This window comes from Ruditapes philippinarum, unplaced genomic scaffold (assembly GCF_026571515.1).
Source record: "Ruditapes philippinarum isolate M1 unplaced genomic scaffold, ASM2657151v2 ctg5027_1_1_1_1, whole genome shotgun sequence".
Classification (NCBI taxonomy): Eukaryota; Metazoa; Mollusca; class Bivalvia; order Venerida; family Veneridae; genus Ruditapes; species Ruditapes philippinarum.
This window is the reverse complement of record NW_026864533.1, coordinates 38,421-63,247: the sequence shown is the minus strand read 5'-3', so window position 1 is coordinate 63,247 and position 24,827 is coordinate 38,421. Positions and strand designations below refer to the sequence as shown.

At 33.0% G+C, this 24,827-nt stretch overlaps 1 protein-coding gene across 1 annotated transcript; it reads left to right on the top strand.

Moving 5' to 3' along the window:
• Positions 1 to 9,199: 9,199 nt before the first annotated feature.
• LOC132725987 (P2X purinoceptor 7-like) lies at positions 9,200 to 10,380 on the top strand. Its single transcript, XM_060711215.1, has 2 exons — positions 9,200 to 9,609; positions 10,045 to 10,380. The coding sequence occupies exons 1-2, from the start codon at positions 9,410 to 9,412 to the stop codon at positions 10,232 to 10,234; spliced, it is 390 nt and encodes a 129-aa protein (XP_060567198.1). The 5' UTR covers positions 9,200 to 9,409; the 3' UTR covers positions 10,235 to 10,380.
• Positions 10,381 to 24,827: the final 14,447 nt, after the last annotated feature.

The following is a 24,827-nucleotide window of genomic DNA, read 5'->3' as shown; positions in this document are numbered from 1 at the left end:
ATTTCTCAGCCAAAATTCATTAAAAAAGAAAAAAAGGGGAATGTAATGTATTCAAACTTTTATGAAATAATCAACCCGTGTAGCAATTTAGTTTTCCATTGACTTTGTCAAAAACAACAAATTTTCGAAAACATTTAGATGGTTTTATTGAAATGCGTAACAAAATTTTATGTGAAAACTGTGGCATGTCTGGTCGTCAAGTCACATGAAAAAGCAAAGGGTCATCCAACACACCACCCAAATTTTGGTCTAGCAAGCAACCGGGAAAGCCAAACAAAGTAAACTGAAACAAGACCGATACATTTCATCGAATGCCCACCGTCAAACAAAAGCAAGAAAAAACTTTGTAAACCCGGACCCCGGCAAACCACCTGTCTGGCTTCAAATTTAAAGGTCCTTCCAGTTGCAGACCCTTCAAATAGTTACAGCAACTGGAAGAAGAATAAGGAAATAGTATTTTGATTAGGGTTTGATTGGGTTTTTACATCCCCCAACCCACCACTAACACAGGTATAGGTCATGGCGGGAATACCTCAGGTGTCCTAAAAAATGGCATTATTAAAGCCCCAAAGGGGCATCTGGAAGTAAGTAATGTATGAAGAGTATAAAAATAAATATTATATAAATACCCTATTTGTAGGGACTTTTATAGATCCCTACGTCGCCCAGATAAAAAAAAACTAATTAAAGTAGTTTTAAAGTCCTTTGCGTGGGAAGTTTTAAAAAAGTCCTACGTTAGGGTAGTTTTAAACAACCTACGTAGGACTTTATAAAGTATTTCCTACATCGGAGTTTAAAAGGGGTCTTTTTTTTTATCTTCTACGGTAGGAGTTATAAAGGGTCCAACGAAGGACTTAATAAAGTCCTTTACGTGTTGAAGTTATAAAGTCCAAAAACGTAGGACTTATAAAAGTCCTACAATAGGACATTCATAAACTCCTAATTAGGCTTTTTTAACTCTACGTAAGGAGTTTTATAAATTCCTATGTAGGAGTTTGTAAGTCCTACGTAGGACTTTAAACTTCTAATTAGATTTTTATATCTCCTACGTAGGACTTATCAACTCCTACGTAGGAGTTATAAACTCCTAATTAGGCTTTTCTTATCTCCTACGTAGGAATTATAAAGTCCTACGTAGGAGTTGCAAAGTCCTACGTAGGATTTATCCTTTTTTTATAGAACATGTAAAATTGGCACCATGACGCCTTTTCCCGTAATTATGCCCCAGAAACAATTTTTTTTTTTTATCTTTAGAAAGAAGGCAAAAACTAACGGATGCGTCCTGGTGCCAATTTAACATGTTCTATAAAAAAGATACTAGTAACTGCTACGTAGGAGGTAAAAAAGCCTCATTAGGAGTTTATAAGTCCTACGTAGGATTTTTTAAGTCCTACATAGGACTTTTAAACTTCTACGTAGGACTTTGTAACTCTTACGTAGGACTAAGTAACTCCTACGTAGGACTTTATAACTCCTACATAGGACCATTTAACTCATACGTAGGACTTTAAAACTCCTACGTAGGACTTTGTTAGTCCTACTTAGTACTTTGTTATTCCTACGTAGGAGATAAAAAAGCCTAATTAGGAGTTTATAACTCCTACGTAGGACTTTATAACTCTTACGTAGAAGAACACTTATAAAGACCTACATAGGAGTTATGAACTCCTACGTAAGACTTTAAAACTCGTACGTAGGACTTAAAAACTCCTAATTAGGTTTTTTTTATTTCCTACGTAGGAGTTATAAACTCCTAACTAGGCTTTTTTTTAACTCCTACGTATAAAGTCCTACGTAGGAGTTTGTAAGTCCTACGAATGACTTTAAAACTCCTTATTAGGATTTTACATCTTCTACGTAGGAGTTTTAAACTCCTAATAAGGCTTTTTTTTATCTCCTACGTAGGCATTATAAAGTCCTACGTAGGAGTTGCAAAGTCCTACGTAGGATTTATCCTTTTTTTATAGAACATGTAAAATTGGCACCAGGGCCCGTATTCAATATACATCTTAAGATTTTTCTTATCCTTACGCGATATTTTCCTTAACTAAAGATAAGATATTTCTTATCCTTAAATAGTACTTAAAAAGCTACTTAAGTAATTTTTTAGCTAAAATTTTTCTTAAGGTTGAGAATTTTCTTATTTCGTTTGAGAAAATTCTTAAGTACGTTGCTATGCTATTCTGGTTTTTCCATCGCTTAAAAAAGTAGCGGAAATGAGGATTGTGCGCGCGCAGCGTCTAATTCTTACAATGGCGGAAGCAGACGTGAAGAAGCGTCGCAACGCGAATTTTTCTGCTAATGACTGCGTTTTATTGGCCAATATCATGTTTGTAATACATTGATATTTGATATAACTATAAGACTAAGAAATGCACCAATATAATGGAGTATGTACACATGTTTATACACAAATGCACGAAAGAATATCACGTATGGCATTCTCCTGGATAAGACCCTGCTGTTTATTTCAGGGACGAAACTTGTACATCTAGTGATATTTTAGTCATGTAGCATAAAGGTTACAAACCTGTAAATCCTAGAAATATCAGCGGTGTTGTTCATGCTGTATACAATAAAAGTAATCCACAAATTGCCCATTTTTTATAATCAGCTTCTATAATGAAGATTACGTTTTGAAGATTTCCTTTTATGCAGTCCTCATCATCGTTTTTATTTTACAAGTTTTTAACACCTCCGTTATTTATAACTACAACACTAATGTTGGTCAGCTTGTGGATGGAGCCATAATACACAGCTTGTTTAGTCTACTTGTAAACCTCGCGAATTCCGGTTACAATTATTCATACGCAGGCACAACAAAACATATGAGCATTTAGACAAATGCTATGGTATATCTTGAGTCTGTAAATGATTTGCCTTCTAAATGTTCGCCTCCAAAAGTGTCAATATTTTTGGTAAATTGAGCTTAAATGATGTAAACATTCGACCTGTCACGCACGAATTTTACGGAAACATACATCGATTATCGCCCTTCAAATTAGCAAATAAGCATATAAAATCATTTTTGAACGAAAAATATTTCAATTAACACGCATACATATCGTAAGATATTTACCTGCCCGAGAAAATGGCGTTTTTTGATGAATCAATCTAAAATTCCTTATTTCTAAGAGCAAATTAAGGTTTTGCTAAAATGTGGCTTCCTTTAAAAAAAAAAAAAAAAAAAAAAAAAAAAAAAATGTTAAGGACCTGAAAAAATCGTATTTTTAAGGAAAAACTTAAGATAAGATGTTTATTAAATATCACTTAAGATTTTTCTTAGAAAAAACGCTGATTTTAAGATTTTCTTATCTTTAAGGTCATATTTAAGGATAAGATTTACTAAAAGATGTATATTGAATACGGACCCAGGACGCTTCCGTAATTATGCCCCAGAAACATTTTTTTTTTATCTTTAGAAAGAAGGCAAAACTACGGAAGCGTCCTGGTGCCAATTTAACATGTTCTATAAAAGAGATACTAGTAACTCCTACGTAGGAGATAAAAAAGCCTAATTAGGAGTTTATAACTCCTATGTAGGACTTTTTAAGTCCTACGTAGGTCTTTTAAACTTCTACGTAGGACTTTGTAACTCCTATGTAGGACTTAGTAACTCCTACGTATGACTTTATAACTCCTACGTAGCACTTATAACTCATACGTAGGACTTTTTAACTCCTACGTAGGACTTTGTAAGTCATACTTAGGACTTTGTTATTCCTACGTAGGAGATAAAAAAGCCTAATTAGGAGTTTATAACTCGACCGATGATTATCTGTTTCGAACTATAATAGGGCATTGAAAATTAAAAATGCTTTTTAATTAGAGAAATTCAAATCAAAACATTTCTGAGGCATAACGGGCCTTAAATATGATTAGTGTTTTTAAAATATATATCTCTTTCATATTATTTCGTGGCGTTTGTTTGTTTATTTTTAAACAAAATAAATGAACCGATAACTCTAAACATTTAAGTAATTCTGCATATAAAAATGTGTAAGAAATCTAAGCTTATATTGTTATAAGAAACAGAGACGAAATGATGGTACTGTTTTGGTATTACATTTTCTACACATCAATTTATACGTATAAAGATATTTGTATAAAAATAGTTTCATTTTAGAAACGAACTTTTAAAACCGACATTAGCTGGTCTTCTTTAGGCATTCTTTATCAATTACTCGGCTTTTATAGTTTTGATATTATATTCTTCGGATATACATATTTCTAATCAATTCTGTTAACTTTGGTTAAAAATAACTTAATAAACCAAGTAATGTGGTAAATTAAACATACGTGTCGAGATGTCAAAACTTTAATCCTTCACTTCCCTTTTTCTATTGGTTAAGCTATAGAAATAACTAGTAAGCCAAATTCAAACTCAAATTCTTTATTTCTCTCAGTGCATCATACATGATACAAACCCCAAGCACCCAGCCGTAATAATGGATAATGATAAAGTATCCATTAACTGCCGAAGCAATGTTGCATATCTTTTAATGGCTCACTCTCCAAAATTTACATTGTAAAAATATGAAAAATATACTATTAAATGTCCAAAATAAACGAATCTAAATTTCAAATTAAGCATTTTATCTTATAAACGTTGTCGTTTAATATGCTATTTTGTGTGAAAAACTATAATTTTATCTTTCCAAAATAATATGAATTTACTGTACCTACACTTACTCCATTTATAAATCGCAATAGTTTGTGATTGTCTTTAAACAAAATGATGTATGCATAGATTCTAGGGATCTTATCATTTCATAAATTTTATTAATAATCAATAAATACAAATTGTGGCAACATACAAACGTCATTCTTTAAAAATTCCGGTGCGATAAAATGAACTTTTCTAAGCATTTAAAAAATTGAACTTTTTATGATTTTCAATGGAAAGTGTGCAGGTACTTTTATTCTTTCTATATGTTATTTTTATTTTACCTACATGTATCTATGTATGTTCGAATTGAACTTTTTTAATTGCTTACTTACAAAAATGCACGAGTTATAAAAAAATAGAAAAGATCATTGACCTGCAAGAGTTTGGATGATGACCTAAAATAACTTATAGTGACAATCTTAATTGCAGTTATCTGTTCAAGGTCCGTGAATTCAACAAGGAAAGCCCGATATACTCTGTCTACAAGAAACACAATTTATGTAAGAAATTGAAAAGAAAAAAATGTTCTGAAAAGAATGAATTATGATTTAGGTATGGGAGTTCTAATGTGTGTAGCTATTTTATAAAGGAAAAAATTAAAGTATCAAAATTAATTAGTAAATTAAGACTGGTGATTGAAGACATTATATAATTATACAGATATCTGTTGATTCAATACATTTTATATTGATTAATATATAATACTATGCTTGAAACATTTATAGCAATAATTTTCTTTAAAAGACAGTTTTACTGTATGAAATTATTTTGATTATGACTGTATAATTGTTTGTGAAGACTTAATATATGTTCGAAATCCATACTTAATAAACTTTGAAATTGAAAATAAAAACAAAATTGCATTTGTACGGAAGCCCATTCAGGCCGTTTTGAGTTAGATAAGTGTCTTGTATCATGTTTTACAATTAACTGTAACTTGAATAAAGTTTTATGTTTGAGAACGGAGTTATCTTTCCTTCTTTTAGCCATTTCAAAACCGAAGTTATAATACATGTAACTTAGTTCTAATGTCTAAGTTCTAATAAATAAGTTCTAATTCTGAAGTTCTAATGTCTTAGTTTTAAAAGGAAACACAAGGCAGGAAATTACTTTTAACATTTGAAAGATCAAACTATAAATAGTCAAATCACGCAAAAACAATGTAAAAACATTAATAATGTAAGCTGTAAAATTTAAACAAAATTGCATCAATTTGGATAATGTTGTATGTGGTTCAACATACAATGCCAAGGGTTAAACAGCACATGGTACCAAGATCAAACAAATAGCAATACATCCTTTGCATGGACATGTACAATATGTGATGAATCAAATCTTTCGAATATTTCAAGCATCATTTCAATCTCATCACATAACAGCTTTTCACCTCTAGTAGATGAAAATACAGATAATCCTAGCTCTATGAATCTCAAAAATCCAAAACAAAAACAGATTGATTATGTATCCAAACTGAAAATTCTATGCATAAACTGCCAGTCAATAGTCAACAAAAAACACGAATTTCAAAATTTATTAATAGATCAAAACACAGATATTGTTACAGCCACAGAGTCATGGCTAAATAAAGAACACTATAACAGTGAAATTTTCCCACCTGAACTCGGCTACACAGTTTTTCGCCGTGACAGACTCAAAGGTAAGGGCGGTGGAGTGTTTATCCTTGTTAAAACAACCTCCTACCAAGTGAACAACCAAAACTGAACACCGATTGTGAAATAATATGGATAAAAATAGAAATCAAAGGTAGTAAGTCACTCTTTCTGGCATCATATTACAAACCACACGAACTTGATATGAATAGTATTTTAGAATTTGAAAAATACCTTGAACTTGTGCGTAACTTAAAAGGTACAAAGTTAATCCTTGAAAGTACACGAAATGACAATATTCTTGATCTATTGCTCATTTCAAACCACACTCTTGTTTACAACGTCAAGGTCATACCTGGCATATCAGATCATGACATCATATCCACAGAAATATCTTCCAGGCCTACCCTCCTCAAACAAAAGCCTCGTACTTGCACCTTGTATAAAAAGGCAAATTGGACTGAGTTGAAAACTTTCATTAAAACCCCAACATCTGAAATAATTCAAAAAGATTAATCCTTGTCTGTTGAATAACTTTGGTCGCAGTTCAAACACACATTTGAGGGTGGAATATCAAAATTCATACCCACTAAAAGAATTACAGCTAAACCATCTTTGCCCTGGATAACAAAATCCATTAAAAATTAATTCATAAAAGAGACCAGCTCTATAAAAATATTAAGAAACCAAAAACAAATAAAACTAAATCTGATCATGATCAATGGCTAAAATTTAAAAATTTGAAATCGCAAATAAAAGCTAGAATTAAACAATCATATGAGTCTTACTTAGAAAACATCCTGAACCTTGCAGATGATGATGATGAAATTAACACACAAAGTAAAGTCTGTACCAAAAAACTATACACACTTATAAAAATCTCTAAACAAGATTCACAAAGTGTGTCTCCATCAAAAGATCAAAAGTCTGGTTCTCTCAAAATTAATAACACTGAAAAAGCAAACATTCTTAACAAACAATTTCAATCAGTTTTCTCACCAATTACACCACTTACACTTAAAGATCAATGTATACAAAAACTGAGACTCATGGATCACAGAAAGTATTGTAAGTACCCACAAATGAATGACATCATCATCAGTAGGGCAGGTGTACTAAAGCTCCTCGCCAACCTCAATGCCAACAAAGCTGCCGGCCCTGACAACATTAGACCAATTGTCCTGAAGGAGCTGAGAGAAGAGATTGCTGACATCGTTGCAGTTCTTTTCCAAAAATCTTTGACCATCGGTAATATTCCCAATGACTGGAACCGTGCAAACGTATGCCCTGTCTACAAAAAAGGTGATACAAGTGATCCAGCAAACTATCGCCCAATTTCCTTTACATGCATCCTCTGTAAAACACTTGAACACATAGTTGCCTATCAACTATCCTCTCACTTTACCGCCCACAACATACTCTTTGATCTTCAGCATGGGTTCAGAGAAAGACGATCATGTGAGACACAACTCATTGAACTTACTGATTACCTTGTGAACAACCTTTCAAATGACATACAAACAGATCTCATACTTCTTGACTTCTCCAAAGCTTTCGATAAAGTAAACCATCTTAAACTCTTAGATACCCTTCAAGAACATGGTGTTTGTCCTCAAATTCTAAACTGGATACAGTCATTCCTTATTGGCCGTAGACAGACTGAAGTTGTGGATAGTGACTGCTCATCTGAAGTCCCAGTTACCTCTGGAGTGCCCCAAGGCTCTGTCCTAGGGCCCCTCTGTTTCCTTCTATATATCAACAAGTTACCATCTTCTGTCCTCAAATCCCAAGTCAGATTATTTGCAGACGACACTGCTGTATACCTAACCATCAATTCCTCCTCAGACCCCCCAACTCTCGTACATGATCTAGACAATATGGTTCTGTGGGAGAAGCAGTGGGACATGGAGTTTAACCCTTCAAAATGCCAAGTCATCCATATCACCAAAAATAAAACCATAATTAAACACAAATATATGCTCCATGGCCGAGTCTGTTACAAATGCTAAATATCTCGGACTAGATCCATCTGCTGACCTTAAATTTAATACACATATATCTAAAATAACTTCCAATGCAAACAGATCTCTTGGCTTTATTAAAAGAAATGTCATTACTAAAAATGAGAAAGTGAAAGAACTAGCATACAAGTCCCTGGTCCGCCCACAGGTTGAATATGCCTCAACAATTTGGTCTCCTTACACTAAAACCAATATTGACAAAGTTGAGATGATCCAGAGACGTGCAATAAGATGGGTTAAAAAGGATTACTCCCCTCACTCTAGTGTCACAGCAATGCAGGAAGAACTGGGCTGGCGATCCCTTGATCATCGCAGATTGGACTGTAGACTGATAATGTTTGATAAGATATACTATAACCTTGTTGCAATTAATCTCCCAACTTATGTTCAAACCCCACAAAGATTAACCAGACATATGCATCCCTTATCCCTACGCCAAATACAGGTATCCTTCGACTACCATAAGTACTCTTTCTTCCCTCATAGCATTATACTATGGAATAAACTTCCTATTAACATTGCCACCCTGCCGAACCTGAGTCAGTTCAAACAGTCAGTGGTGGGTTTGCAGTACTAGTCTTACTCCCAGCGTTTTTTAAACTATTTTATCTCTTATCATCTTGTTTCACTATTAACATTTTAATCATGACTAGAATACATTTTCAGTCTCACCTTCCAAGCATGTCAAAGTTTGGACTTTTCTTTTTTAGCTTTTCTTTTCACCTTTTACTTACAATCCGACGTGCACTAAATTCCTGCCTTTAACACTCGTAAGAGGGATTGGCAGTATCCAGAGATAGATAGATAGATAGATTTACGAAATACTAGGTCGCCGCCATTTTGGAATATTTATCGTTTAGAAAGCAGGTGCGCGTGACGTAATAATCCCACTTCCGGTTTCCCTTTCACGTACAAAAACTAGTAGCGGTAATTTTATATCGTACAAGAAAAAAATGGAGAGAAATAATGTTGGTCTTCTTCCGTACAATTTTGAGCCATAATATGATTCTTTAGAGCTTCTTGAAATCCAAAATCAAATTAATGAGCAATCATTGCAACGAAATGAAGTGTTAGAACTGGACGATTTTTGTTCTTGTGGAAACTGTTGTATGATGACAAATCCTTGGGAAAATGTATGTTGTAATGGCTCCGACCTAACGATCGGTAATCTGGATGATATGGAATGCATTACAGAGCACCCTGCATTTGAAAGAGTGGTTCTTGATCGTACTGTTCTAGAAGTGGCCTTCATCCAAATACTGATGTACAAACGCAGTAGAGCTAGGGCTCCTGATGAACTCAGTAACACGTAAGTTGGATAAGTAAGTTTGAAAATCACTGTCAGTCAAGGTGGATAATTTCAAATTCAGACATACTCTTTTTTCCAATATATTGAAAGTGGAAAATAGTAACAATCTAGATACAATGGGGAGTTGGAAGAGAAACAAACAAACAACAGAGATTGGTAAAATTATTTTTTAATGATGAAAACAAAGATAAATTCTAAGAACTTTAAGACATAGTAATAAATATTCAATAATAAAATTTAGGTTAATTTATCAGACTATCAACAAAATAAGTAAATATACAAACATATTTCTGGTTAAATGGCAGTAACTAATCACAACACAAAACACATAATACTAAATTTTTTAGGATACAAGTAAAATGTATTTCCAAATCTTGAATGGTTTGCATTTTATCATTTGAACTAGTATAATACAAAATATTTCCTTTTTTTCAGTCAATACAGACTTGCAGCATACAGGCAGTTTGTCAGTTTAATGATGAAAGGTGAAAAGCTCGGAAAAGGAAACAGAGTAGTTATCCCATCTTGTGTGACACAAAAAATAAGATCAGAATTTCCTTCAAGTGACAACACATACTGTGGATTTAAGTCTATTCTTGACAGCATGAATGAACTTTTTCAATAACTTCCATGTATTTGATTGAATTTGAATTAGATATAAAATGCAAACTATCAAAGAACATTTTACATTTCTGAAGTAATGATAAGTGTTTCTTTTTTCTTTTTTATTGTTTCATAATATTTATATAAATAAAAAAATGACTAACATGACTATTTTTAAATCAGTGTCAATTAGTTGGTTAAACATTTATTTTAGATCGATTGCGAAACAAGTTCTTGCAAATTATATTTATCACTTTCGAGTCCGCTTCCTGGAACCAACCAGTACTGGTGTCAAATGAAGAAACATGGTCCTGAACCGAGTAGGGCTCTAACCCATGATCTCTGGGTTGAGAGGCAGACACCTTAACCACTAGGCCACCGCTCGGGGGCGCTCCCCTTGAATTGTCAATTGCCTTAGTATTAAGAACTAAGTTCTAAAGTCTAAGTTCTAATATCTAAGTTCTAAGATAGAATTATGCCCCTTTGTTACCTTTGGGAATTGTAGCAAACGGATTTTTTTTGAATATTAAATAAGACAAATCCTTGTCATTTGATATACTTATATATCATGATAACCCAAATCAGTATCAACCGCTGATAATTTCATCAAATATTAATACAGAAGTGCACTTCGTTAAAATTAAGTCAAAAGTTATCTTGACCTAGTAGAAAGTAGACAATTTATAGAAGCTTTGACTACACCATACGTTCCCCATAAACAGTTATCTTGAAACAGTTCAATAGGGTTCTCAACAACACTCCTGGCATCATTTAGCACAAAGGATATTATTAGGACAGACAGGTTGAAGGGTCTGATATCACATAAATCTTATGTTAAAATGGCAATATATAACTAACAATATAATTAATTCATTTTATGCTTTTTCAGTGGATAACTGATTTATCCGTGAAAATTATATTTGATAATTTCACAGTCAAAATTATCCAAAATATAATTTCACACTTTTCAATAACGAAACTACTTTTAAGATTTTCCCAATGTGGTACCTCAATTTTATTTTTGCTAACACTTCTGACAATGTCAGGCTGTTTTAAGAAAATGCAAAGCTGAAATTGATAAATAACTTAAAAGTCAAAAATAAAAAAAGAAGAAAACTTACTTCTATTCATTCCAATCAATAAATTTCGTCTCTAATTTTTTTTTCATTTTTACAGTCTGAAAAATACATTCCTTCCACATGCAAAACTGCTCTTGATGACATTGGGCATATTAAAGTATCCCACGAGCCATAACTGCCGTATGCTTTATGAAAAATTGAAAAGCAATGACATCCATCAGCTCATAGAACAAGTAAATTACCCAGCGTTCCTGAGCCAGCTACCAAGTTTTCCATTTTCCTAGCTGCTTTTTTTAATGTTTTCACATCTGTCAACACTTGTGAGAATACTGTTTTTAAAGCCCACTTGATAAAATTAAATTTCATCTTACACACAAACAAACACATATCCTCTATAAAATAATTAATAAATATAAATAATTTTTATATATAATTATGAATGCCAACACAAAACCCAATAGCATGTTCATTGTAAGTCATTGTTTAAATGTTCCACAATCATCTGTAAAAAATCAAGGTTCGTTTAATGGCTATCAAAAACTTTCCGTTATTCGACGACAACACTCGAACAGGTTTTTCGGTTTCAATGATGCCCTTTAGGTGATCCACAAAGTTCTTGCATATCTGTATGTCTTTTTGATGAACACGATGACCACAGTTATGACCACCATATATTCAGGTACAAAATAAATTATATCAGTTCTGCTTGGATCAAATCCATAAACAATATCTTAAGCATTCCATATATACAGTAAAGACTGTTTACAGTGACCTTCGATGGGAGAAAAGAAAAAAGGTCATTATAGACAGGGAGTCACTGTGAACAGTCTCTACATAATTCGGATATATGAACATATCATACCAATATTTTGTTGAAAAACAGAATAGTACCATACTAAGGGTTTAATTATATTTTTATTGAAAATATCATTTATAAAACAATGTAAAAAACAAGAGAGTATTAAAATTGCATGTATAATTGGTTAAGATTATAAACTACACCATAACATTAGTATTTAAAAGTTTCATATTCATTAAAATGTAATTTATATTGATATTTTTTTTGTAAAAAAAATGTTTAATTTCAATTTTACTAATGAGATGTTACTGTAGAGACATTTAATTTTGTATAATCAGCCTGTTTACTTTACGGAGTTCAATGTATTAATAAAATATTAGATACAAATCTTCACATAATCCTACAGATAAGTGCTCCGAAAAAAATAATAATCGAGGTTTCAAACATAACCACACCTTTAAGACGTTTGGCATTGTTTATCTTTACTCGCCAAAACACCGCAGCAATTATGTATATGCAGGTGTCTTTAATCATTCTATCGGCGAAAATCGATTGAATCTGTCGCCATTTTGTGTAATTGTCAACAAACAGCCACAGTGTATTAGCGTGTCGCCTATTGGTCAATGCAAACTGCCGTATATACAACGCGCGTTCTGATTTGTCAATCGCATAAATACGTAATGAGAAAGATAAACATAGTGAACTCTTGCCTTGCGGCGTGTATTGAACTTTGTTGATGTTAATTAGCAGATTAACTGTAATTGATTGTAATTGAGAGGTAAACAGATTATTAACAGACCTAGCGGTGTAAATAAGTATGACGGAAATTTATAAAAATCGGGCGACTTCAAAATCTCTTTGAAGTTTGTATCCGAAGGCGACTTCTTCGCCAAAGTCGTCACCTAGTTCAAGCCTTGCTCCCCTTGCAAAAGTCGCTGTTCACGGCTCAAATACCGTAACGGGTGACTAAATCATGGTCGTTGTACAGACTAGACAGGGAGTTGCTACATACAGACCATTAATATAGTAAATACTGTTCAGCGCACCTAACTATGGTCACTAAAGACAGAACGTCGCTATATACAGGGGGTCGCTAAGACAGTCTTTACTGTACACGATTTGTTAAATCCAAGCATTGAAATCAATAAGATCATTGAAAAATGAAATCCGCCAGTGCAACCTTGTTTACAAGTAATCTCTACCAGGATTCTTAACACATATTTGCTACACTCTTTCCATACATAAAATTGTTCAACCCTGCTACGCTTTATGTGTCGTTTAAGCTGAAAAAATGTTGAAGCAATGCATATATCATGCTGAAATCATTGAAATGTTTTTGAAAAACAAAACTAGCGCTCATGACCTTTAGACTAACTCCCAGCTGTTATGTTAAGAAATAACTGCATTTAAACATGTATATAAGACATTCCAATGTCACGACAAAACCAACATAATGGGTTTGCGACTAGCATGGATCCAGACCAGCTTGCGCATCCGCACAGTCTGATCAGGGTTTATGCTGTTCGCTATCAGTTTCTCTACTTACTATAGGTTTTGTAAGCGAACAGCAATAATCCTGATCAGACTGCGCGGATGCGCAGGCAGGTCTGGATCAATGCTGGTCGCAAACCCATTATGTTGGTTGTGTCGTGACGCGGCTCATATCATTACATTTTGAGGAGTTTTCTCGAGCCAGGATAATATGGATGAACTAATCCGCCTCCCGAATATTTATAAAATGTGCTGAACAGTACGCGCGGATGCTTCCTATACGTTTCTTGCAGCTTACAGATACACTCGCTGTTGAGATTTATATTAGAGGAAAATAATCTGTTTCATGATGAAACGGACCATTTCATTGCTCAATTCGGTAACTTGGAAACGCCGCCACAAATACATTTCAAACACAATCATAACAACTTTAAAGTTTTCTTAAAATGTTAATCAAATCTACATGGCAAATCATTCTCTGAATTTTGATATTTTGTGTAGAGTTTACAAAAGATATGATGACAACCCTTTACCTTTGATGTCACCGAATTTTATCGACATGCACTAGCTCGGAAGTAGCGATAGAGTAATTTACCGTCTACCCCCGAAAGAGGTAGCTCAACCATTTACCAGGAATGTGTATATTAAGTGTCTGTATACACTCAAAATGAAGAGCACTACAGTGTTCAAACATAAACTACGCTTCCACAATATCGGCAAACCCTAAGTGTAGTAGGATCCAGCCCGCAATGGGTCATTTTTTATCTAAATTTCTAACCTTTGTAAAGTATTAAACCATCCTATAAATTGTTTTATGAATTTTTGGTTATTTTTGTTGTTTTATATTATATATTTTACGTTCCTTTTATTATATTATCTTTAATTTACGTACCATCATTTAATCAAAAATATTTAAAATTCAACCAAATTAATATGATCATATCAATTCAATTTAATTCAGTCTAATTTAGTAATCTTTCACTTTTTTTCGCTGGCAGAATCTGTTCTGCTGTCAGAATTCAAGCTACTATCATCAACCAAATTATAATAATAGAATCTATGATACCGTTCATGAAGTGATCGGTGTTTTTGTGCTGCTCCACATCCGCGTCTACATGTTTGCAAGCATTCCGCCATCTGTCCACACCAATCCCTTAAAAATTTTCTTAACATCACCATGTCTAAGTATAAATCATATGACTCTGAGAATCATGTATTGTTTTATACGCAAGTTTCTGAAATAACATTCACTTTTACAATGGAATAGAGAGATGGAAAAGAGAGATGCAGAATCCCTAAAGAAAGCTCAAAACAACAAAAATGAAAATGTTGCAGGCTCGGTTTGTTGAGATTCTTCATAGACGGTACTGTAAAGTGCAAGTTACCGTCCACGCCCCTAGCCGACCGGCTTTAACAGAATTCAACATTTAAACACGAAAATGGTGAAATTTTGAACAAAAATTTATAAACATCCGCAGATTATTTGTTTGCTTGTTTGTTTGGATTTTTACGGCACGTCAACACATAACTGGCCATATCGTACGGAAGCCCATTGGGCCGTTTTGAGATAGAAGATAGAAGTTAGATGCTAGATCTTAGAACATAGATCTTAGAACTTAGGTCTTAGCTCTTAGAACTTACAGGTTCTATATTGGCGGGAACACGCCATATTTACTGCAAGATAGATAAAGTGAGATAAACTTTTTATTATATTTCTTTAATTTTATTTTTTAATTTAAGGAATTGCAGATATATAGTTAGAACGTTGTAAAAGATTAAGTGATTATATATTATAAATAATTACCGAAAAAACAACCAATTTCAATTGGAGGCAAAGGTCGACCAAGCTAACTTCAACAGGCTGGTACAAACTCCCATAAGTGGCTATTTTTGCCAGTTCTAGCTATTTTAGCCGAACCTGGCTAACAAAAAAATCTACGATGAGGGACACAAGCGTTAAACCTGATATCTGTTGCCTATATTTATGTTTATATCAACTATCAAATTTAAAACAGTATTTAAAATTGTTTATCTGTTAGTTTTATGATAATCAAAAAATGTCGGTTTTCTAAAGTGCATTAATTTATATTACAGAATTTTCTTCATCCCATTTTCTAGACGACGAAAATGGTTTATAAATTAGTATCTAGGTTTGGAGTTTGGCATTACACAAGTAACAAGTGTTGTAATCGCAGATTTAGCTGCCATTCCCAAAGGGTGAATTTACAAGACTACAACCGATCAACTTGTTGTGGCATGTAAATGGTTACGACAAGTTAAAGTCATGTTGATTCTGCATCCTCGGAGCGATCTGTACAGTCGACTCATTTTCTGGCTCAAACAGTATCAAACAGCGACAACTCGCCGGCAGTGAAAACGTCATACTACCCAGACATATTAGAGTAACTGAAAATTCTCAAATATAACGGCAAAGAAAGCGTCTCATGGTTGGAAAGTTTTATGTATGGAAAAAGTGTAGCAAAGCAGCGTTAAGAGTACTGGTAGGGATTACTTCGTAGACAAGGTTGAACTGGTGGATTTCATTTTTCAAGGAACTCATTCATTAAAAGTTTGGATATGATAAATCGTGTACACATCGAATGTCTAAGATATTGTTTTATGGATATGATCCAAGCAGAATTATATATGTAAGCTATACCCAAAGGAGTTTTGAAATACTTACGGAAGACCTGATATAATGTATTTTATGGAATCTATCGTGGGCATAACTGTTGTCATCGTGTTTAACAAGAAGACATGGAGATGTGCCAGCACGTTATGGATCACTTACACGGCTTCATTGAAAGGAAACCGAGAAATTTGTTCGAGTGTTGTCGTCGAATAACGGAGAGCCTTTGAAGCCATTAAACGAATCGTGAACATTGTACCTAGATTTTTTTACAGATAATTGTGAGCATTTACAATGATTTAAAATGAACATGTAATTGGGTTTGGTGTTGGCATTCATAATTAATAATAATAAACTATATTATTTATTAATTGTTATATTTATTAAATTATTGATTATATATTATATTCTAACATAGATTTATGTGATTTTAGACCCTAAATATTATTTTTTGTGCAAAATGATGCCTGGAATTTTGCTGAAAAGACACATTGAACTGTTTCAAGATTACTGTTTATGAGGAACGCCTGGTGTAGTCAGAGCTCCAATAAAATTTAATGGTCCGATCAAATTGTGTGTCTATTCTACATTTAAAATTACATTTATGTTCACTTTTTATCAGCGGCGAATTCTTGCCTGTTTCCATTTCTACCAGGTTAAGATCACAATGGCCACATAAATAAAAGATAACCAATGCCTTAATTTTAACGATGTGCACTTCTGTATTAATATTTGATGAAATTATCAGCGTTTTAAAGGGGCTACACTGAGGTCTGACAGGTAATTTAGTGTCCAAAAAAATGTATACAAATTTCCCCACAAATGACAATATTATGACTAAAATAACAATAACTTACACTTTAACCAACCCTCTAACAACAATTATGCTAGAAAATGGATTTTCACATTAGCTTTTGATGAAAAAATGAAAGTTGGTTTTCCCAGACATGTACAGAAGTTACCCACAATTCATCGGGTATAACTAAAATACGCAACGGACATTTTTGGAACAACAGAGTAAACGGGGGTAAAAAAGTCTATTGATTTTTTCTCAACTCTCTAACCTATCATGTTTATATAACTTGAGTATAACGAAGAAAAACTGTATAAAAGATAATTAAGGTAGCAATTTCGTTGTCTTGAAAAATCAAACGCCAGCGAAGCGGACATTTTCTAGACAAAACGGAAAGATATTATATACATGTACAATTATTTTCATTGACATTTCAGTTTCAATTTCAATATTCTAAGGCAAACATAATGCATCGGTGATATTTAAACTAAAACGAGCACAGTGTAATCACACTAATAAAAGTATTTAACGCTATCTATAACGTATTTGAATCAAATACAGTTAATGACATGTCTCATTTGATTTGATTGTTTGTTTTTGGGATGGAGTGGAAGTTACGTCACACAAAACTGTGTAGGTCATTTTGGCGACTCTTCAGTTTTACTTGTGGAGAAAGAACTCAGGTGCCCTCTTTGCAAAATTGTTTCTGGCACAAACGGGCATCTGTGTATGTAATGAGTGACGTTTCGTAGGCTACATACATACACGGTCTTTCAATCGCTTTCTACGCCATTTTGCATCTTGTGTGAAACGTTCCGGTTTTCGTTGCTATTGGCCAATCAGAAGACTCGTTACAAAATATCGAACAGCTGATTGACAATGGCGTAGAAAGTAATCTAAAGACCGTGGAAAGGTTTGAAATTCGAATTTTGCCTGTATCAGATGCTACTGACGGTTTGTGAGTGGTCCAACTTAATGTATTTAGTAATATCATTTAGTAAATTCAAGTAATTTTGACCCGTAGTCAGCTGACATACATGTATTAGTCTATGTTTACGTACCGAATTGTTGTGCCGCAATTATGTCTACCAAGGATTTTTAGCACGAAGTCGCTCGTTTCCTGATAGATATTTTCATGAACGGGAAGGGCTAGAGACTTGGGGTTGGTCTCATTTTGAAGCTTTATATAAACGTGAAATAGTGATAAAAGTTTATTTTAATTGTATGGCCAATTGTTTTCACAACGGCCGGGGAAATGAATCCCTTGCTCGTAGGCTCGAATCTGGGTTTCCGGCCTTCTGTTAACTTATAGTATATTTTTAAAGGGGGTCATTATATACATTTTTTTTTGTTTTTTTGACACTTTTAAGATGAACACAGGTTCTTTTTTATCAATCTGGTCATATTTTTTCTTCCCAGGTCCGATACTTTTGCCTGTGTATGAAACCCCAGAAAAAAACCTATGAACCAGCTTCTGAATGTGGCATTTCTATCGTTATTCCATAAAAACACCCCCCCCCCCAAAAAAAAAAGAATGAATACATCAATGGGCATGCTCTGGAGTGTTGGTATTTATTACCTGCACTCCAGTTAGGCATTGTGCATGTATATGAATTCGATTTAACTCTGACACGTTTTCAACAGAAAAGTCTTCAAACTATGATACAATAAATGTTTATGATTCTATTAGAAACTTGTTTAGAATTTAATGATTTTTTGGTGAAAACGATTTAGTTTACTTGTACTACAGATAAGATCAAAGTGCTGAAGGCACTGAAGAAAAAACCGGATAAATTATCACATTTTCACTCCAGTTTCACAGGTAAATTAATTTTATATGTCGCGGTTTACATCTTAATATCAGCTAACCTTTGCTTTTTGAGACTTTGTTTTTTGAAAATAATCTAAACGAGTAAAATAAATCCTCTTTTATGGGCAAATAATTTAATAAGTAGCATCCCCGATTTCTCTTTCATAAATTGGCTTTAGCAAATTCTTTTCTTTTCAATTATTAAGAACATTTTGTCAGTGACGTGTCTTCTACTTGAAATCTTCCTGGTGTGTATTTTTCGGTAACAGGAAGAAAATGACAGTCTGTTCGTATCTTTCGGTAACAGGAAGAAAATGACATCTGTTCATTTGATATTGACTGTGAAAAATCATGTTTTGTGAACCAATTTATCCTGCCGAAAAAGATTTTGCAAGCAATCTGGTGGTTTATGTTCTAGTGCTTACACTTAGTTTTTAATTCCAAAGAACGTTTCTTAGGAGACCTTCAACGTTTGATTACGGTATAATCACTATAACCGAAATACTTAGGAATTAATTTTAATTCCTGTTTCTGTGAAATTTTTCGTTCACGTGTTTAAAATACTTAAGTAGCTCTAAAAATTTTCAAAACGATATCCAGTATTTCCGAAACAATTTACAAAGGCTTTTTATACACAATCTTATAAATCTTAAAGTATTACGAGAACCACCCACCTAATCTCCAGAAATACATACAAAAAACAAGATAAATCAAAAGGCTGCAAGCTCTGTGGTATTTTCTGATCTTTGCAATATAAATCGCACTGTATAACTGTATTATTTTCCTGTATAAGTTTATTTTTATGTACTATAATTCTTCTTGCTTGGTACCAGAGTTTGATACATATGGAATTTTGCATGACTAGAGTTGCATCAAAAAATCATTTATGTTCATTTTTATGACAGCCACACTTTATCCTTGCATATCGTGGCTATTTTCTTAACAAAGAAACTTTATAAAAAATAATTGCCTTGAATTGGATTTGAACCCCAGACACACTAAACGAGCGCGTTCCCCTTGCACCACGGAGAAGATATACGAACAATGCCTGAATAAAAATCAAGTAATACTAAATTTAGAATTTTTACTGCATTTCGGGTTAATTTCGAGGTTTTTTGTTCAATATAAACCTGTTCTTTAACATTGATGTAAATAATTTAACAAAAATCTTCTCGCCAAAACAGTCCGACATGTATATTTCCACTACTCGACAGTCAGATTTATTTGTGAAATAAGCACTCGACATCGCTTAAAATAGCATTTTCATTGATTAAGATGATATTCATCCGCGTAATTTGTGAATGTGCATTCATTGACAATTCTATAAGCCAAAGCTACTTTTAAACTTTGAATGCGTTGTAATTTGTTGGATACTTATAACAAAATTAAAATATTTTCTTTCTTTTAAATCGGTAGTTTTCAGCTGTTTTATAAACTGTTTGTTGTTAGTTTTTCGTCGTGAAGACCGCTGTGGTCAGAGATTGAAATGCTTGAGTCTTTGTACTCTCCTGATCTTCGTATCAGAAATACAAAAAGGAATGGTAACATTCAATGAACACAACACACCACACGACCAACAACACAGGACCCTCAGCTAAATTATCAATGAAAACATTAATTTCAGCTTTCAAGTGGTAAATAAACTAAGACTGAAACACAAAAATGAAAAACAGGAAGAAAGAAGATGACAAAGAGTAAAGAAAAGTAAAGGTTTTAGTGCTATAAAGCAAGAAAAGCAGTTCGTTCTCGTCCCTAACTTATTTATGCGAATGAAATGATCATCCGAGTCAATATTTAGCCATTGTAGTTTTTGAAACCAGTCACGTCGTGTTTTCAAAATAGTCGGGAAAATGAACCTGACTTTTTTATCAAAACATTTACAAAACATTAAAATGAGTATGCCATGATAAACAGGCTATAAGGAGTAAAAACAATGCTTTAGATATGCATTGCCCTTTACCGTCTAGGAGTTGGAAGTATTATAAAACATAGTTTAAGCAATGGTTGTTGTATGAGGTGAGGTTAATAATATCTTACTGAATTCTTAAAGTTACTTTTACTTACCTGCCCTTCACATTTGTCTTGCTGTATCATGATTTTGTTTGTTTCGTTTAATTTGAAAGAAAGTCAGGGTTTAAAGAACAACAACTATATAATCAGTTTTAAGTTTATTTCACTAGTCACGGCAATAACCCTGCTGTGGAAGCTTGACTATGTCGGGGGCTGCGTCATGTGAACGTTGTCGTCGCCTTGATTGTCTTTATTCCAGTTTTCCTTTTTTACTCTTATAACGCTCTCAATTTCTTTTCCACTGGGAAGCTTTCAATATATTGGTAACATTAAAGCACAGCTCAATTGACCCATCACTAGTACGGAGGCCTCCAATAAGAAAGAAATTTATCAGGATATCTGCTAAATCAATAATGATAATAATAATATGAATAGAGCCAGATTGTAACTCTTTTCCGACCTTCTTGATAATGTTTACCATGTGCATGAAACAGGTATCAATTACCTATAGTTTTGAATGTCTAGATCAAAACGTAGTAATCTTCTCATCAACAAAGTTTACATCCAATGCGGATAAATATGCAAGTATGTATGAATAATGATAAATATTAAATTTCAGATCTATCTAGCAAAGGAGATCGATTTTTTCTTAAAGAATTTTAATAATGTGCACTAGACATACATTAGCAATATTATCTAATAAAGTTTAAGCCTAAATGTCCTATAATGAGGCCGGATTCATTCTCTATTAAGCCAGTGCTTTCAGTGCTTTGATCAGAGTTAAAGAGAAATCTCTGGAATAACATTCTGTGTGTGCGTGTGATTTTTTATGCTTACAATACTTAAGTTCATGTTCGTTGTATAAAAGGTAATACGAAGTTTTTTTCCTGAACGGGTGTCAGATAAACCAAAGTGACCTTTGAAATAGGACCCATTACACTGATTGACAAAGTAAATTTTCTAAGCCTAGATATCATGATATTTTAACCATTACAAAGTTAATACATAATATTTAATAATACACGAAAGCTCTCAAATTAACATAGAATATTTGTAAAATTTGTGTATGTCAGTTTCCAACTCCGTACGTTTAGCTAAATTCATCATTGTAATGGAGAAAAAAACATGATTACAACAATGTAATGCTTTAAATATATTGAAATTGCTTTTGAAAGATTTTTCTCACAAGAACATATGTGAACAACAAGAAATTTAACAAATAAAACCCATTATTTGGCTTTTAAATTTATGGATTTTTGGTATATTCCGGTTTTGTCGCACTTTTCGTTGCTGCCGATACAACAAAAAATTCTCCGTTTCGCTTTTTAGTCATCTCGAGAATTCATCACGTGACCGTTGTTTTTATCAGATTTGCAAACTGAAAGGTGTTTTAAACGCTTTTCCCACAAAATTGGTAGAAAATATGTATTTTCAAGACGAACTTGCCAACTCGCAAAGAACACATATCAATGTATCACTGATTCTGTTTGAATGTCCCTATAACTCGCGAGGTAACAAAAAATTATCTGTTCGTGAAATTTTACTTTTTTGTTCTTGACATTCGGCCGTACCTTCAGTGGAGTACCTTTACTTATGTTGGGTTACTGTGATACATATTTATATTAAATATATTAGATGTATTGAAATAAAGTGCCATTTTGCTAACAAAAGTGCCATAATTATGCACAAAATGATTGATGGTGTGACTTGCTCTTGGCTTCAAATTGGTGACATCAGTATATTTACAAAGACATTACTGAATAGAAACAATATAATCTAACAATTTAAGTTTATGGTCTTTAAATTGGCAGGGTACCGAATGATGGCTTATCAAGCAATTGTTGTATAAATAGGCTCAAATGTAATACTAGATATAAAGCGTGCAAAAATATAATGAAAGAATTTATAGCTATTTTATAAAAAACCTCATGCAATTATTGTGGCTAAAGTTGCATGTTGCCTTAAAGATCCTGTATGTTGTGATCAAAGTGGTAAACCACACTAAGTGAAACTATATTCATGTACATAACTATGCAAATAAAACTTTTTTCCAACATCGAAGAATATGCAAAATATGTACTGCAAATATTTGTGCATATTTTATGTAATCATTTAAGTATATGCATTCATATCTTATTGTAAATTTGACTTAATATAGAAAATAAAGTTTTTATTACCTCCCTTTATTAACATGAAATGTTAAATTCGGTAATATCTTTATGAATAATGCTTTTATAACCTACAATATTGGTAAATGTACTTTGAGCATCGAATTTTTGATTTAAAGCCATAAAAAATTGTGTTTCAGGATCTTTAAATTGCAGTGATGAGGCAAATCACAGATTGCAAAAGCAATTTTGGTTTATATGCAGTACGTTTATTGATTGTTATTGTTCTGTGCGTGTGTGTATGTCGGTCTTTTCTTCAAAGAAGTGTCAGCATCAGAAGAACCATTTCAACTGATTTTCACACGATACATCTGCACTTGCGCATGCCTTTCAGACTACTTAGGACATGTGTTTAAATGCGCAGGCCAATAGGTATAACAATGCGGTGCAGACAAAATCGGAATATATCAAAGCTGAGACCCTGTCCCAATCGATCGAAATATAGGGCTTCAAACAGGTGGTCCAAAGGGGCCGTGGCAGTGAAGGACCTACAAAGTGACCTAAACATGGTCCAACTATCTTAGAACTTAGACATAAGAAATAAGTTCTTAGAACTTAGACATTAAAACTTAGACATTAGAACTTAGTTAATTAGAAACTTAGCTATTAGAACTATGACATTAGAACTATGACATTTAGAACTTAAAGTTTCTTAGAACTTTGAACATTAGAACTTAATTAATAAAGAAATTTAAAAAAATCGGTTTTGAAAGAAGCTAAATGAAGGAAACATAACTCCGTCATCATACATAAAACTTATTCAAAGTAACAGTAAACTACAAAACATGATACAAGACACCGTAATCTGACTATCACAAAAAAGGATATCACAATCTAGACAAGAACTTGTCAATAGCATACCTCGGTGCACACTTCAGAAACCGTTAATACTTCAGCTTTGTTACAATTATATTTTTGGTAAAGATTCAATGATATCTGTAGGGTCTACATCGAATATTCATTAGAAAAAATCGTATGATAACCATTCACGGATGATATGCTAAGAATTTGAAGAATTATTCTGAAGAAATGAATTTGGATACACAGAGCCACCTAGTACTTTTTAAATGGTTGGCTTCTTACGAAACATCACTCGTCGTCATGTCAAACGAACTTTTCAAAACCTCAAAAATACACACCAGACGAACGATATGAAACAGGCAAATCTACATTGAAAAAAATATCAAAATGAATTATCATATCATGTTTTTAAAACATCAAAAATCATACCTTTTTTTTCCCTTAGGCTATTGAGCAGTGATGTTTGGCTAATCATTGCTCTGCAAATACCATCAAAATATTAATAAATAGTGACATTAAATTATGGATTTTTAATCTAAAAGCATTATGAATATAAAATGAATTTGGACTTAAAATATTGGATATAAACTATTTTTGGTTTTGGAGATATTAGAGAAAAAGTTTTTTTCCCTTTCCCTTTGTTCTGCAAGACTAAAAATAGAGAATTTAGTTTTTTTCAACAGTCTTGAGATGTACCCTGGTGGGATTTAAAAATAGTTTTTCTGAAGTTTTTTACTCTCCTGAATATAATAACAGTACTGGTTCAGTAGTGATTTTAATAGATTGGATTTAAAAGGATTATCTTGGACAATATTGTATACTTGGATTATTATACCATTATTCAACGATCATGAGTGGAAATAAAAAGGAGCAATCAAAGTTGACATTCAGTGGTAGCCAGAAGGCATCAACAAAACTTCAAGTGAAAAGGTTTCAGCCAGATACTAGTAACAACAGCAATAATAGTATGGATGAACTAAATAATATAACAGAACAGTTAGATTCAATGAACAAAAACATAGCTGAATTGAGGGG

Bases quoted from the DNA above. Each gene is read 5' to 3' on its own strand.
- LOC132725987 (XM_060711215.1), top strand. From the start codon at position 9,410: ATGATGACAAATCCTTGGGAAAATGTATGTTGTAATGGCTCCGACCTA. The intron at 9,610-10,044 runs GTAAGTTGGATA...CCTTTTTTTCAG, and splicing joins CCTGATGAACTCAGTAACAC to TCAATACAGACTTGCAGCAT.